Here is a 16,275-nt window from a genome sequence, read left to right on the forward strand (position 1 = left end):
GTAGTGAGCTGGGCATCCGGATGGCTGGGGGCAAGGGCCCCACAGAGCAGGGCTGCTCCTCCGGGATCCCAGCACAACTCTGAGAGCTTCTGCTTCAAGCATGCTCTGTGCTGACGAGGGGGGTGGCACCCAGCACCCTGGCAACCATCTCCAGCCTCACCTGGGCCCCTTTTTCATGGTTAGGAGATGGGGTGACTGTGAGGTCGGGGGTGGGGGCTCTGGAGCTAGTGTCTTCATGTTCCACTCTCAGCTCGGTCTCTTTGTAAGCCACTGACCCTCTCCTCTCAATCTGGTCTCCTCATCTGTGAAACGGGGTCCATGATGAAAGTATGTACACCTTGGGAATGAGGGCTAAATGAGCTAATTTGAGTAAAGCACTTAGCTCACAGGAAGGGCTCAACGAGTGTTAGTGAATATGGCACACACCCAGTACATCCATTCTTCTAAAACGCTAAATGACTTCCCTCACAAGAGAGATGCAAATGCAGGTGGCGAACAGGACACCCAGCTCCCAGATCAGAGGCTGAGGGTCGCGCAGAGCGTGTGACTGGCACTCACGCACGGGGTTGGCGGAAGGAGGGCGACAGGAAGGCGACAGGAAGGTATGTGTCACGATGGCGCATTCTCTCTGACTTAGCAATTCCGCTTGGAGTTTAAACTCACACATGTGTGAAATGACATTCTCTACAAGGATGTTCACTGCAGCACTGTAATAGCCAAAGATCGGAGACTACCTAAACGTCCATTAACGCGATTAACTAAACTATGGCGCAGCTCTGCCACAGAGCCCGGCTCTCAGAGGAGTTGGGGGGCTCTGGGTTGGTAGGTGTAGTGTGAAGAGAGCAAGGCGCAGAACAGAGAACACGATACACCACCCCGTGTTAAATGTACATTGTATTCCGTTGACAACACGTAGGACCATCTCTGAAAAGATGGGGCAGCTAACAGCAGGGGCTGTTTCTGGGGAGGGCACTGGGGGGCCAGGGGACACAGTAGGCAGGGAGAGCGCCACACTGGACACCCTTATGCACCTTCTGAAGCAGATGCCAAGGGCATGTGCTACCTAAGCAAGAGAAAGGTGACTGGAGGAAAACTTGCCGCTCCCTTGGCACGGGCAGCAAAGACCCGCTGCTGCGGCACCAACGGTTTTCCCTGTGCGCCCAGGAGCCAGACAGATCGAAGGAGGTGGCTCTGCTGTCACCTCAGCTGTCGGGCAAGCTAATCTAATCAGGGAGTGTTTGCTGTAGGAAAGTGAGTCTCATCTCCCTGTTGGCACTAAATTGACGCTCTGGGTAATGGCAGAAGGTGCCACCCGGGCACTGGCGCCACTGTGGAGGTGACTAAAGGGTGCCTTCAAGCTTCCCTGATGTGTTTCCCCCACATAAAGAAGGATGCAGCCTGCACGCAAATCTCTCTAAATTAGACATGTCCATCTTGCCGCTGCTGAGTTCAGCCGTGCTGACCACCGAAGACGGAGCCGCGAGCCGCGAAGGAGAAGGAAATGAAGCCCTCCCTTCCTTCGTGCAGAATTCTGGCTAGTACTGCTGGGGTGCCATCTTTCCCCACACTGGGGTAGGAAAGCCATACTGCCTGCTGGGATGCCAAGCCCGGGTACTGCTCAGCTATGGACACAAGGATGGACACGAAGGGGCTCTGTGTGGAGATCTTGGGAACCTGAGAGTGGCAGACACAGAAGTCAAGTTCAGAACCACAAGGTGAGGGCCGTCCTACTGGAAGCCCGAGAAGCACCCCTGGAGGTGTGCGTCTCAGTAGGGGGTAAGGGGTGGGGCTACATCCCAGGAGCCCTCATCTCCTGATTCTTCATAAAAGCATCTCTTAGCCCGGTGGGGTGGGTTGTTAAAACTGGAAAGCAGAGTTAGAGATTTCTCCTCTTCCTGTCTCCCTGGCTCACGGACCCCTGGAACTGCAACCCCTTCTGAACCTAAAGGATTGCCCCTCAGGTGCCCCCCAGTCTTCCGTCATAAAGGCGATGGAAAAGCGCACCGCTTCCTCATCTATAAAGCGAAGGTGAGAAATTCAAACTTGGTTTAGCGCAGGGCCTTGTGGGTCAAACAAAATCTCCGCAGGCACCCCACTATGTGAAACAGGGCAAAATAGGGTGCCTGTAGTTGGCGGGTCCTGGGGCCCTACCCACCCTCTCCCCCAGGCTGGCTTCTGGGGCCCTTGGGGGAAGCCTGGGGCTGCAGTTGCACTCAGCTGGGAACTGCTGGACAGAACCCTGGACCCATCATCTCGACCAGCAGCTGCCTCCAGGGATGGGGAGGCCTCCGGGGTGGGAGACCCGAGGGGAGACTCCTCACTGTATACCTTTTTGTTAAATTTTGAACTTCTGTGCCAGGCAGAAGCATTACCTGGTTAAAAACAAGTAACATTTAAAATGAAAGTAAAGCTCAAGGGCTGCTGATCTCTAAAGTAGCAACCCTAGCTCGGAAAGCCTGATTCCACAGGCTCTACTCAGACGTGTTTTATTCCGAGTGAGTTCATTAAACTGCCCGTCCACAGCGAGCGCGGCGCGGTGGAGGGCAGAGCCGGGACTACGGAGGCGGGCAGGCCTTGCTTCACACGCAGGCTCTGCCGTTGATTGGCTACGGGACCCGCACAAGTCCCCTACCCTCCCAGACCTCAGTCTCGGTTTCGGCAAGTTGGGGATAATAGTGCCAGCAGGGCTGTTGTGCAGGTTAGAGGGAATGGATGGAAAGTGAGTCGCATATGGCAACTGCTCAATACACAGCAGCTATTACAGTTATAGGAAAGTGAAATAAAAAAAATAACTAAATCCAAACTGCGCCTGCATGGCAATTCGCGTTCTGTAATGGGCCCTGTAACACACTCCCGCCACGTTCCCGCTGGAACGCTTCCCTCGCGGTGGTGCCGGGCGCCCCGCCTTCCCACCAGGCTCTACACGGCTCCAGGAGGGCAGGGTCTGCCCGAGTCACTGTTCTGTCAGCAGCCTCATGCTGGGCATGCAGCTGGCGTCTTATTCGGAGTCCTCTCAGGTGGCTGCCTGGAGGAGCCCTGCCCCTCGGGGGTCAACGAGAAGCGAGAGCTGCCGCACCCGCGCAGGGTGTGTGGCGCCCCCTGTAGCCCATTTGCTGGCCCTGGGCCAAATGTTTCACTGTAATGGAAGGCAGGTTTTCTAGACCAGTGGTTCTTCTGCCTCCTCCCTCACGACGACGCTCCTCTTGATGAATTAAACATGCTAAAGGACCATGGACGTCTGTGAAGGAGGGGACCAACTTCCTCAAAACCCACATAAAACAGGTGAAACTGCAATTCTTCCGAAGCACAGATGTGAGTGGGAAGGCAGAGAACTCACCATTTATAATGCACCTACTGTGTGTTCATCAGTGCTCTCTGCATGCTTAAACGAGTCCTCGCACCTTCTTAAGCACCAAGTGGCTACTATCATCCCCACTCTGCAGACCAAAGAAGTGAGATTCAGGAAGGTGATGAAGGTGACGTCACTTATCCAAATCGCCAGGGCTGGTAAATGGCACCGCTGGGATCTGGGCCCCAGGCCCGCCACTCCCAAGTGTGGCTCCTACCCTGCTGCAGGGAGCCCCCCAGGGGGTTCCCACAATACCAGCGCCTGGGCTGCCCCGAGATCCTGACTTCATCCTTCTGGGGTGGGGCCCAAGGGTGAGGTATTGTTGGGCCCCGCCCCCCCGAGAGCGATGCCAATGAGGTTGGTGGGGGTCCAGGGGCCACGTGCTCTGTGGCTGGCCTCACATGCTGTGAAAGGGGCCCCCAGGGTGGGTCCACGAAGTCCCAGCCTCCTGTGAGGTGTCCAGACTCTCTGTCAGGGCGAAAGCCCCAGGGGGGCGGGGGAGGGGCGGGGGTCACTAGCACATGCCTTCCCCTCCCAGCTGTGGCTATGCCACAGGCAGCGCCGCCAGAGAAGCCGCAGTGGCCACTCCCAGCCTCAGTTTCCTCACTGGGGGAGCGAGGCCAGCCACCCACCGCCCAGGCACGTCCTGTGACAGCTGCTGTGAGCAAGAGGTGAGCATTAGAAGGCACCCCTCTGCTACAAAGAATAGCCAGCCTGGGACTGAAAAACTAGTTTTTATTTGTCCGGAAGTCACGCGGAGCAGTGTGAAAACCGGGAGGAGGGCCCCGAGGGTGTCCACGTCGCACAGGACCAGGGCTAGTCTAGAAGTTGTCCAGCAGGCCCAGGATGCGCTTCTGCTCGCTCTCCCGGAACTCCGGGCTCCGGCCGTCCCCGATGTTTTCTGCATACTCTGGGGAGACAAACGCAGGGTTACAGGGTTAGATGTGAATCTCGGGGCCGGGGCCATGGTGGGCGGGGTCACTTCGCACCTTTCCCTGAATCCCAGCTCCCAGGGAGGTGCGTGCTGTTCTAATGCCTCCACCAGCCCCCAACACGGCAGCTGTGCCAAACTCCTTGATCTTGCCTTTGAGGTCCTCAGTGAAAAGGGCCAACTCAACTTCCTCTCCCGGCCACACCTTTACTTGCTCATTGCTTAACACACATGCCGTGGGCACCCACTGTGGGCAGCACTGTTCCTGACCAGTGGTCTCAGAGCCGGCCCAGACTAGCAGCCTCACAGCACGCAGGAACGCGTTAGAAGGGCGACTTGGGAGCCCAGCAGTCTGTCTGAACAAGGCCCCCCGGTAATGCTGATGCTGCATTGATGCTGTTCAAGTCTGAGAACCACTGTCTGAGGCAATGGGGGAGAAGTAAAGATCGAAGGAGATGAAGAGCTCCATTCTGGCAGAGCCCACGTTTTATTGGGAGAAACAGACCAAAAAGTAAATAAAATATTGAGGGTGGCAGTCAGCAGACCTCACACAGACGGGGAGATTTGATGAAAGAGCCGAAGGGGCGAAGGGGTGAGTCACAGAGGGACACCCAGGGTGGGGGAGCTTGCTTGGTCCAGAGCTCAGAGCCAGGGGAGGGGGCCGGGCACAGACCCTGAGGGGACTGTGGCCGCTGTAAGGATGTATGCAGCAAAGGCCTGACTTCCAGTTCATCCTCGCCTCTCCTTTCCCTCCCACTAGACTGGAGCTTCACTAAGGTAGGGGCTCTGCCTCACTTCCTGCCAAACACCCCAGTTCCCAGCAGGGCCTGGCAGAGAGCCAGCTATCAGTCCAGTGGTGAGTAACAGAGCAGCCGATCTGGATGACTGCTCCCTGGTCTGACCCCAGCTCCCGGGCTGGAGCTTCCAGGAGACAGAACAATGGAGACCGCCCTTGTAGGAGGCTTTTGCATAATCAAACATCTGCAGATCCCAATCTGACAAAGCCCAGGGAGAGAGGAGAAAGTGTGCAACCCCTCCCTCTCCCACCTCGCTGGGGAAATAATCTTGCTTCTGCCACTTCTTCATTTTTCCTCCTTCCTCTTTATTACTCTGGACATGTGCTGGAAAACGGGGTTTGGGATTCAGACACATGCCAGCTGTGTGTCTCCCCCCGGAAATCACTCTCTTCTGTTAGGCCCATCCATCACCTCCAATAGCAAATGGCTGTGATGCCGTCTACTAGGGCCCCTAAAGCAGAGGGCTGGGTGACGGGAGAACAGGAACGGCTTCGGAGAAGGCTGTGGGGCTGCAGGTGAGTGGTATCTCTTACTCACTTGTGAATGACCTAGCTGCTGCCCCAGGAGAAAGAGAAATGACCGTTATATCATTTAATACCCCCAGAGGCATGATCTGGAAGCAAGAGGCTTAATGGATTGAACTAACACTTTGCTCTCCTAATGGACTCGCAGACCCTGGAGGGAGGGAAGCGGAGGAATAGTCTGATCCTCTGGGGCAGTGACTTTCCAAGTAAAGCCAGCTTCCCTGGAGGGACCTAATCTCTTTCTAGGTGCACACACAGCAGAGGAAACCAAAGTCTGCATAAACCTCCTTGTTGGATCACCTCTGCCAAGGCCTTAGGAAAAACACCTGCCCCTCCTGTACACCGAGCACCCATCCCTGGAGCCAGTCTCCCTCGCTGCTCCTCCTCTGCAGGGAGGGAGGAAACAAAGCCAGATGACCTGCTCTCTGGTGATGGGCTGTGAAGGGAGCCGGAGCAGTGGGGTGGGGGGCCGCCTCACACACAGCGGAACGGAAACCAACATGTAGTGAACACTGATCGGTGGCAGGCACTAATATATGCTGTCTCATTGAACCTTCGCAGCAATCCCACAAGGCAAAGAGAGCCACCTGTGTCCAGGTGAGGAAACTGAGATTTACTAGAGAGCTAGAGCAACGTGCCCACATGTGGAATGGCAGAGGAGCTGAAACTCAAACCCCAGAACACGTGTGAGTAGTGAAGGGGCCTGTGAAAGCCATCGGGGTGGAGCTGGTATCCGAAGTGGCATCACCTTCCCCAAGTGATACCTTTCCCTGCATGTTTCCCACACTGTGGGGGCAACTCCAGGGCTGCGAGCGCTCCGCAGCACCCCAGCAGAGCACGGCATCTGGCTGTGAAGCTAAGGCCCTAAAGGGAAGGTCCTGTGTGGAGGGACCTCAGTGGGCACATATGCAGAGTGGGTCACTGGGGCCACAGCCTCTCATGCCACGTCACCGCATGTCAGAGCCGGCAGGGCCCCATCGTGAGCCGGCGGGCCCAGACCCAGCATGACAAGCCCCTAGTGCTCCTCCACCATCCTGGCAGCTGCTATCAGCTGTGCGTCTCGCCTGCCCCTCACCCCCTAACCCTCACCCCTCCTCATTCTTTGTTTCTGGAATAGAATCCTATTTGGAGCAAATCTTGGTGTTACCAGCTACCTCTCGTTATTATAGCTGCTGCAGCACTTTATAAATATTGAACAGATTCCTCCCAGACGTCTTAGGAAAGAGTTCTCTTTGCTGCGTGTGTATGTGTGTGTAAGTGTGTGTGTGTAAGAGAGGAAGAGATAATGCAGGAGAAAGAGATGCTAGAAGGGAGAACCACGGGGTGGGACGAGAGTGAGAGATGGGAGGGGGAGAGAGGAAGAGGAAGAGTTGGGTACACATCCACTCCCTCCTCTACTTCCCCATTATTTTCAAATAATAACGGCTTTAAGGGAGCTGGGAAACAGGAAGCAGTGCTGAACGCATAAATATTAAAGCAAACTTTAGACAGCAGGTTTACTATTCAGACACTGAATACAAGCTGTTCATGTTAAAGGGGAGAGGGAGGGGGCACCGGGGCTGGGGAAGATCTGTCTTCCGGGGCAGAAACTTGGACCTGCACTCACCAGCCAGGTTCAGATCACTGAACCTTCAACTAAATGCTCACCCTTTAAAAAAAATGCAGGAGGAAGAGGGAGGGAGGGTGAAGAGGAATCCCAATATTTTCATCCTGAAACACTTGAAGACATAGAGATAATCATGAAATAGAAACTGAGAGAGCAAAGGCCTCAGGTCTAACGGAGACTCCCGCACGAGACGATGAACGTGGAGGGTCTGGTGTCACCGCTCTCCAGAGGAGGGCATTTCGCTGGGGCCTGGAACAGAAGTTCATGGGAGACAGCACAACGTGAAACCCACTTCCAGGGGGAGGAAACTACCCTTTGCTCACGATGTGAACAGGGCCTTGTTCTCTGAGTCCTGAGGACATTTTAGCTGGTTGGAGAAGCATCCCCTCCCCTCCCCTCCTATGGATGTGAGTCTGGACCCAGTTTCCGACATTAAGAGTGGCTTGGGTAATGGCCCTGCCTCCCCTGAGCCTCTGAGTCTTGGTTTCCCTATCTGCAAAATGGAGGTTGTAATTCTGCTTTTGGGGGCTATTGTGAGAACCAGAGAATATACATTAAAAGCCTGGCACAGAGGGTGTGCTCAGGAGCGGCCACTCTACCTATTGTGATTCTACGTTTCTGGAATGCACAAAAAAGCCTGAAGCCCCACCCCGGCACGCACTCCCAGTGAGCACTGACTGAGTCCCTTCTCTGTGCCAGCCATGGGCCAGGCACCAGGACAGGAGAAGCAGGAAGACCGTCACTGTCCTGGCAGGGCACACAGTCTGACCTGCGCTTCAAGAGCACAGACACCACCATCCCTATGTGGGCACCACAGTCCCAGGGCCACGGCTGCTACCAGTCCCAGGGAAGGAGGGTCTCTGAGAGCACCGAGTAAGCAGTTGGCATAAAGAGGGACTTTAATGAGCCATCAATTATTGCCGGTTCCCCTGGCATCCCCAACAGAAGAGGAAGAAGAAAATCCCGAGAGAGGGGACCCAACTCCAATAGGAAAAGGCCCCTGCTGGGCTTGCCTCATCAGCGTTTTCCTGAGACCTCAAGGGATATATCAGCTGTCATCCTGCCAGCAAAACTTAGGAAATATATAGGCCATAAAATCAAAGAAAGAAGCTTGCATCTAATTAGTATGTTAAAAAAAAGAAAAGAAAAAGGAAGCAACCCAAACTGAAAAACAAAATTAAAATCAAAGAGGACAGACTGACGAGCTGCTTTTCTTTATGAGGCTTTTTGTGTGTGTGCTTTTTGATGGAAGGAAGAGTGGAGGAAGGTGGGGGGAAGGGAGTGAAGGCTTTTTAAGAGGTGGGCCTGAGCCCAGCCCAGCCCCCAATCCCACAGCAGCCTCACCCTTTCTTCCGGCCTCACCGCTGTCCTTAGGGTGCTCACCGCACCTGCTCAGCAGCCGCTGAGGGTGGGCCACGTGTGCGGACCCACTGCCCAACACTGCAGGCAGGTGGGCTTCCCCAGACAGGTGTGAGCCGGTGTAAGCCGGGCAGGGGCATGCACTGGGAGGGAGGTGGAGAACTCTTACATTCTGGAGAGAACTTTTTAATATTTTTTGAAGATTTTATTTATTTACTTTTAGAAAGAGGGGAAGGGAGGGAGAAACACTGGTGAGATACATCCACTGGTTGCCTCTCGCATGCCCCCAGCTGGGGACCTGATCTATGTGCCCCGCCCGACTGGGAATTGAACCGGCGACCTTTCTGTTCACAGGCCAGCACTCAATAATCCACTGAGCTACACCAGCCAGGGCTAGAGAACTTTCATTTTTTAGTGGTCAGTATCCTGTGGGGGCCTTCTTTGACCTGGGCAATGGCATCCAATTCCCTGGCTTTAAATGTCACCCCTACACTAATGACTTCAAATTGCCCAAACCAGCATCTCTCCTGGGCCCGAGTGAGAATGTCTACTGCCTTCCGCTGCAGCCACTACCCGTCTGCCCAAACTCTCTGTGTACCCAACAGAACTCAAGAGCCTTGCCCAGCACACTCCCAGCCCCGCCCAACACTCCAGCCTCCGCATCCTTGCTTGGCCCCCGCTGACGTGGCCAGAGTTCTTGTGAAGGCCACCGACGTCCTCTGGGATTCCACGGGTAGCCTGTGCCTCCACTGCTGCCCCTTGCTCCTCCTGAGCACACTGTTCACACTCCCACACAGCACTCGTCGCATTGTAACTGCTTCAGAGTGCCTTTCCCAGCTAGCCTGGCAGTGCCTCAAGGACAGGGTTCCTGCTTACTCTTCGTGGCATCTCTAGTACTGGACACAGAGCTGGCACCCAGCAACGCTTGCGCAGTGGCTGTGGAAATGTGTGTTTCCCTTAGCTCGCGTCATGGCTGGTCGGGTACCCATCTAGGTCCCCCAGGAGACTGTGAACGCCAGCGGGGCAGGTGCTGAGTGGTACCTTAGCACAGTGTGCAGCACTGCTTGCCCTGGGGAGAGTCTCAGTAGACATTTGCCAACTTAAATTCACACAAGGGTAGGGTTTAATGCAACAATGTTGAAAATGTGCATTGGGTTCTCGTTGTGTGCCTGGCATGGCCCCAGGTGCTGAGAAGACACGGTGAATGAGCCAGACAATGTCCCTACATCGTGGAGCTTACATTTTCATGTGTAAGACACAAAATGAGGAAACAGAGACATAAATAAAAACAATTACAGATCGTGATAAGAGCTAGGAAGGCAATAAACTGGGAGCTATGATGGGAACTAACATATGGAGAGAAGTGGAAGGAATCAAGACTGAGTTTGGAGGCAGAACTGGCAGAGTTACTAATGGGTTGGCTGTGAAGGGTGATGGGGAGAAAACCGAAGGGCTGGACCCCAGTCCGGAGGGATGGGTCTGAGGGTCTGGAGAGAGGAGGGAAATGGTCACGGGAGAGAAGAGCAAGAGTGGGGGGCTGAGCATGACTTTTGTGCAGGCCGCTCACCTGCAAGTGTGCTTGCCCAGACACTCAATCAGCAAGTCACCACTCAGCATCCGGGACGTGCCGGCACTTTGCTAGGCACTGGGGGGAATGAACGGTGATCGGCAGGAGACAAAGGCAGGCTCACAATGGAGAATTCTGAATAACTTAAGGTATATGTGTTACACGTGTTAGGGTTTCAGTAAGAAAAAACCCACTTACTATGTGTCAGTGCCCATTAAAAACACTTTTTCTTTTTCAGAAGATCACTGTTTTGATTACAGGGATGGAGGTGCAGGGAGAAGCCTAAATGTAAGAGAGTAGAGCTAAGAGGAATGAAAAGTTCTAATTGAACACGTGGGTGTAAGAAGCAAATGGCATTTCAAGGCTGGAGCTGCAAATCACTAGAGCTCCACCCCAGGGAGGAGGTGGCATGACACCGAGCAGGTAACTCATGTGAGTGTGACACCAAGAAGGAGACAGGAGCACCCAGGGTGCCGCCATGGAAGGCACGATGCTGGGCTAGATTCACGAACAGGTCCCCCTTTCTGCTTTCTCTGAGAGAGGAAACAACAGACTCCCACACCTCATATACTCCACCTGCAAAACAGGCACAGCCCCCCACCATTTCCGCCTGCCTGGGAGGCTGTGCTGAGCAGGTGATTTCCGGCCCCTAGGCCGTGCCTCCAGCCCCTCTGTTCCTACCTTCTGGAACATCCTTGTCCTAGCCTCTAAGCCCCAGCTCAACGCTGCTCCTCTCACAGGGCTTCCTGTGGGACTTTAGCCACGCCTCACTCACAATGATGATGATGATAATTATCACCGAAATATTTCATAAACCTCATTATAGCTAACATTTACTGAGAAGTTATTAAGGGTCAGATATTTTCCACATATCATCTCATTTAATCCTCTCACCCATTTTATGAGGTCACAGAGCAATTGGGTAACTTGCCCAAGGGAACCTGGTTCCAGGAGCCAGACCCCACGGCCCCAGGGCTCTTCACTCCTCTCCACATCTATCTGCACATTCACCTCCCATCTGTGATGGGAGTTACAAGCCACTTATGGGCAAATGCTCTGCATACATATAGCCTAATTCCTCACCTTAGAAATGGGCAGAACCAGGGCCAGACAGAGAAAACGATTGCCTGCCATTACTCAATCCATCCTGACTCTCTCTTCAACCCGGTGTTATCAGTACGACACAGTCCAGCGCGGGCCTCTGCCCGCCAAGTGCGTTAGTCTGTGCTAAGTGGCCCGAGGGTAGAGATGCATCACAGCACTAGGCTCAGGCGCCCTGCCCGGCGACTGAGAGCTTGCTCACTGACTGGAGGCCTCTTGGGAGCCACGCCAGCTGAGTCAGGACCAGCCAAAGACGCTACAGGTTCGAGGGACTCGCCAGGGCAGGTGGGGGAAGAAGGGGAAACATGCCTGACTGAGCCAGGAACTAGACTGGATGCTGTTATGTAGTCAGAGTCTCGTGAACCTTTGCAACACTTCTGCTAGGTTGCGCTCACACAGCCGGGGGAAGGCGCAGCTCGGGCTGGCAGGCAGGTGCGCTCTTTCTCCTAGACCACAGCGCCTCAAGTTCACTGCCTTCTAACCTGTACATCTCCAAGGATTTCTTGTTACTTCCTTGTTTTTATCCCCTTAGAAAGCAATTTTCTTCTACTACATGCAGTTTGGAACTAAATTTTTTGTTTCTTTATTGTTTTGTCTTTAAAAAAAAATTTTTTTTTAAACAACTATTTCCAGGCTCTAGTGCTTCTTGTTTGTTACGTGTTTTTTCAATTCTGGAACTGGAGGGTCAGAGGCAGGTAATAACTAGGTTAGTCTCTGGTAATCTGACAACGATGCCCTGGTCACACAGTCACCTGGTCACACAGTCACCTGGACACACACTTAAGCTTTCAGGGCAGAGATTGCCACGCACCAAATCCCAGGGACACTGAGTCACAAAGAAAGCACCACGTGATTCCCCAAAGCCCCAGATACAAGCAACAGCCAACTCACCCTTGATGATGTGCCTCACAATTTTGATGGAGCTCCCTCTCATGTTCAGGATCTGGTGGACCCTCTGGCGAATCTAGCAGGGCGGGGGAAGAGTGGGGAGTGAAAGGAAAAGCATCACTTGTCTCGGCAGACACCCGAATACACCGTATTGAAAGTTTTCACCTCAGTCCCATCCCTGAAAAAGAGGGCCCATTTAGAGTGAAGGAATTCAAGGGGAGTGGGAGCCATTTCTTTCTTCGAGAGTCTCTACCTAAGCAGGTGGCAAGGAGGGAGGCAGGGACAGACAGGCCCACCCGGGGAAGCCCCCCTACCTGGGGGACGTTGGCATTGCAGATCTCGGCCATGATGTAGCAGATGTGCTGCAGCACGAAGAGCCCCGCGTCCAAGCGCCGCAGGTAGAACTCATCCTCGATGTCGTTGTCTATGATCTCCCCGCGCCGGACCATGTCCTGGACATGAACGAGTATTTGGAAATAGCGGAGTTGGGAAGGATAGGCTTCTAGTCCACCCACAATGCCCGAAAGACTAGTGACTACAACAACAGTAGTGACGAAGGAAAACCACTCCACCCTGATTTGTCTGCTATCAGTCTAATACCTTCCTTGTGTTCTCACTGTTAATGGAGAAGGGAGGCCCAGAGAGAAAAGTGTAAAGTCCTTCTTTTTCTATATAATGAGTCAAGGCCAAAATGATCTCAGCCACAAATTTAACCTAAAAAAAAATAAGCTGACAGGGTCACAAATCTAAGCTACTTAACTGCTTCCACTCGTTCTTTACACTGGTTCTGGCCTCCATAAACAACCTCTCTACAATTAACTCTCTCTTCCAAATCAACCTAAACATGGGGAAGAGAGCCCCCTTCTCCACCAGTCTGACTTGGAACCTGGTGAAACCGACAGCGTGTGTGCCCAACTTCTGTCTGTGTCTCTCTGGGCTTGTTTTATCGGCTGCAAATGCTGCCGACTTCATGAGTCCCACACGCCTCCAGGCCAGGGCCCTAACAAGTGACGGGAGTCTCTTCCCGCATCTTTGAAACCCCAGGCCTGTCAGACTCGCTGTCCCCACATCTATTCCTCTCTAGTCCACTCATTTTTTTAAAGCTTTAATGAGATGCAAATCACACACCAGGCGATTCACCCACTTAAAGTGTATCATTTAATAGCTATCGGTGTATTCAGAGTTGTGCGACCGTCACCCCAATCACCCCAGTGCAACATCTTCAACACCCCTTCCTCCCCCACTCGAACCCCTTAGCACCGCCTCTGCCAAGAGAGCTCTTCTCCCCAACTCAGGGCCTTTACCACCTTCCTTCCTAGGGATTCTGGGGTATCTCTCAAGCCAACACTGTTTTTAGGCAACCTCTGCCTCAAAGCCTTTCCTGATTGTTTCAGGCCGACAACGCCTCCTTTCCAAATTCCCAAGTACACTCTCGACAAGCCTCCTCATGACGTGACCTGTCCTTGTGCATCATATTCAGTGATCGCAGTCATCACCAGCCCATTTCTACGGCCCCCTTTACTCCGCGAGGCTAGACTGTGAGCTCTGTGAAAGCAGGCACCGGTTCTGTCTTCGTACGCCCAGCTCAGCAAACAGCCACGCCGGGAATGAGAGGAGAAAGACACCTCTGTTTGGGGCTGTCAGCTTTCGGAAGAACGACAGGTGCTTACTACAAGCTTCTGATGACAACAATCCATTTCTTAATTCTGTCAGTGGCTTTACAGCCGTGGTTCCCTCTGACAACTCAGGCTCGTGTCCCTGACGGCAGCCCTGGGGACTCTGCTCACCACTCTTCCAAACTCGAAGGACTTACCACGATGGCCATCCGTCTCCAACAAGAATCCTTCAGAGACTATTTAGACGCAGATAATGCACTTTTTTATTTGCCCAGGGGGCCAGCCCGTAGCAACACAAGGCTACTTTTCATCCCGCAACTCAGGGCCTCTGCCTATGAGGTAAGAGGGCTGCAGACTTGCCGGGCTCTGCCCTGCCTCACAGATCACCACCTCTAGTCCCGAGTTCATTTAGTAGCAAATTCCTTGGTAATCTGGTAACAAATAGCGTTAATGTTCACGAGGCAGTCACAACTGATGCTCGTGAGGAAGCACTGGATGGATGTCCAAGGAGTTTAAAAATAGAAGAGCCTCTTTAGTTTCTCATTTACGTACAATCATAACTTCCTGCTGAAGACCTCCTACGTGTTCAGCAGCTTGGGCACAGGAAGGAAAATTACTCCCGACTTCCACTCATGCAAAAAGCATTTGCTGCTAACACTTTACATTTCTATAATGTTGTAGAGTTTAAGTGCTATTATATATGTGGTCCTCACTACCAAATTTAGAGCAGAAAAGGGATTATTAATCCCATTGTGCAAATTAGAATCTAAGGCACACAGAGGTTAAGTAAATGGCTCATAATTACAGAATCATCAGTTACCAGAATACGGACTCCCTGGCGACAGGAAGCCTGTCTGATTCTCTCCGAGGGGAAATTGAGTAACATGACGCAAATGTTCAGATCCCCACCCTGCTTAGTGCCTGGTGGCCAGGACGCCATTCTAACCTCGAGTGAAGACAGAAAAAGGAGGAGCATGGAGGTAAGGAGGTGTCTTGGTCTCAATCACCAAGGAGCTGAATGTCTAGCTGGGGAGGCCACGGGGACACAGGAAATGACCCAGAAGTAAAGGGTTATATACAGTGCGCCCACAAGCTACAAATAATTCCAAGTGGTGGGTGCTGATCAGGATGGGTTAAGATGTTAGGGCATCTGGGAAGAGGGGACTTTAGGGCAAAGTTTCAAGGCTGCTGACCAGCAGACACAGCAGAGTGAACGCTTTGACGGTGAAGGCCTTCCTGTGGTCGGAGGCCTTGGGGAATGCCTTCTGCTGTTCTTAATTTCCGCTCACTAGTCCCCACCCATGCACGCGGCACGAGCAGGCGTGCCCTCCCTTTTCCGGCCTCCTGGCCTTTGACTGTAATGGTGGTATTCTCCCCCACCCCGCCTCCACGGCCCCCAATCTCTATCATAATATAAAGTCTAAAATGTAATATTCCTTACAAAACTTTTCCTGAGATCTTCAAAACTTTTCATCAGTTTCCAACTAAACGTGGTTTTTCAGTCCTTAACACTCCAGAGCCTTGGATTTGTACCTTTTATGGCACCCCCGAGGCTGCCCTGTGGCAGTCATCCAGATGTGTGCCTCTTTCCTGTGCTGGCCCCTGGAAACAAGAGTTGGGTCGTACCCACATCTGTACTCTAGAAAGCACCGTGCATGCTATTTTTGCACAGTAGGCTCTTGGAAAGCCTTTGTTAAACAGGATTCACAGTAGCAGTGAAGTGCCATTTAATGAGCTGTGTGGGGACTCGTGTGCACGAGGCAGAAGAGGAGGCATCAGGAAGCTGCGGGCCAGTGCCTCTGAAGCTGGCTGGAATGCTGGCCAGAGGAGTGAGAGGTGACGGGAGCGCCGCACGGGAAAATGTCACCAACAAGAACGTGCAACTGCCAGTAGAAGGATGTGTGGCTGGAGCACTGGGAGGCAGGCCGAGGCCACCAAGCCAATCGATGTGAGCAGTAGGTAAGAGGGGGAAGAGGAGAGGGGCAGGAGAGGAAACCCTTAGCGGTCTGCACACACGGGAGCCGGGGGTGGAACACACGCATGCATCTACCTGAGACCTGACTATGGCCCAGGTGTTATATAACGGGCTGGGAGCAGCAAAGATAGATAAAACAGTTCACGCAAGCAAGGAGACTGCAGTCTAATGAGGTTAACAAATGTGAACACACTGTTTTTCAAGAATGTAGTGACGGCTATTTTGAAGGTCTTCTCAAACTGTACTGAGTGCTGTGAGAATCCACAAGAAGGGCAGACTGAGTCTGTCTGGACAGGTCAGGACGGTTCAAGGGAAATGTAACATTTGAGCTGGATTCTAAAGGGGTTTGAAAGCTGGAGAGCATTCCGTGCAGAGGAATAACAGCATGAATAAAGGCACAGAAAAGTCAAGTTGGCCAGGGTAGGAGAAAACAACAACGCAATATTGCTATTACTAAGAGAGGGAAAAAATAGAATATATACGTACACACACATACACACACGATTATCAGATCCTAGCTATCAACAGATGATATTATTTTTCTTCTTTACAATTTTTTCTT

The 16,275-nt window shown here is 52.9% G+C and overlaps 1 protein-coding gene across 1 annotated transcript in view; it reads right to left on the reverse strand.

The window, feature by feature from the left end:
• Nucleotides 1-4,067: 4,067 nt before the first annotated feature.
• CTNNBL1 (catenin beta like 1) overlaps nt 4,068-16,275 on the reverse strand; it is a 152,711-nt gene continuing 140,503 nt past the window's right edge. The window contains exons 14-16 of the mRNA XM_053926674.2: nt 12,437-12,574; nt 12,126-12,198; nt 4,068-4,259 (exon numbers count right to left, since the gene is read on the reverse strand). Coding sequence (XP_053782649.1) covers nt 4,171-4,259; nt 12,126-12,198; nt 12,437-12,574 — 300 coding nt within the window. The 3' untranslated portion in view covers nt 4,068-4,170. The remainder of the gene's footprint in view (nt 4,260-12,125; nt 12,199-12,436; nt 12,575-16,275) is intronic.

The sequence above is a fragment of the Desmodus rotundus genome, chromosome 6 (assembly GCF_022682495.2).
Source record: "Desmodus rotundus isolate HL8 chromosome 6, HLdesRot8A.1, whole genome shotgun sequence".
Taxonomy (NCBI): Eukaryota; Metazoa; Chordata; class Mammalia; order Chiroptera; family Phyllostomidae; genus Desmodus; species Desmodus rotundus.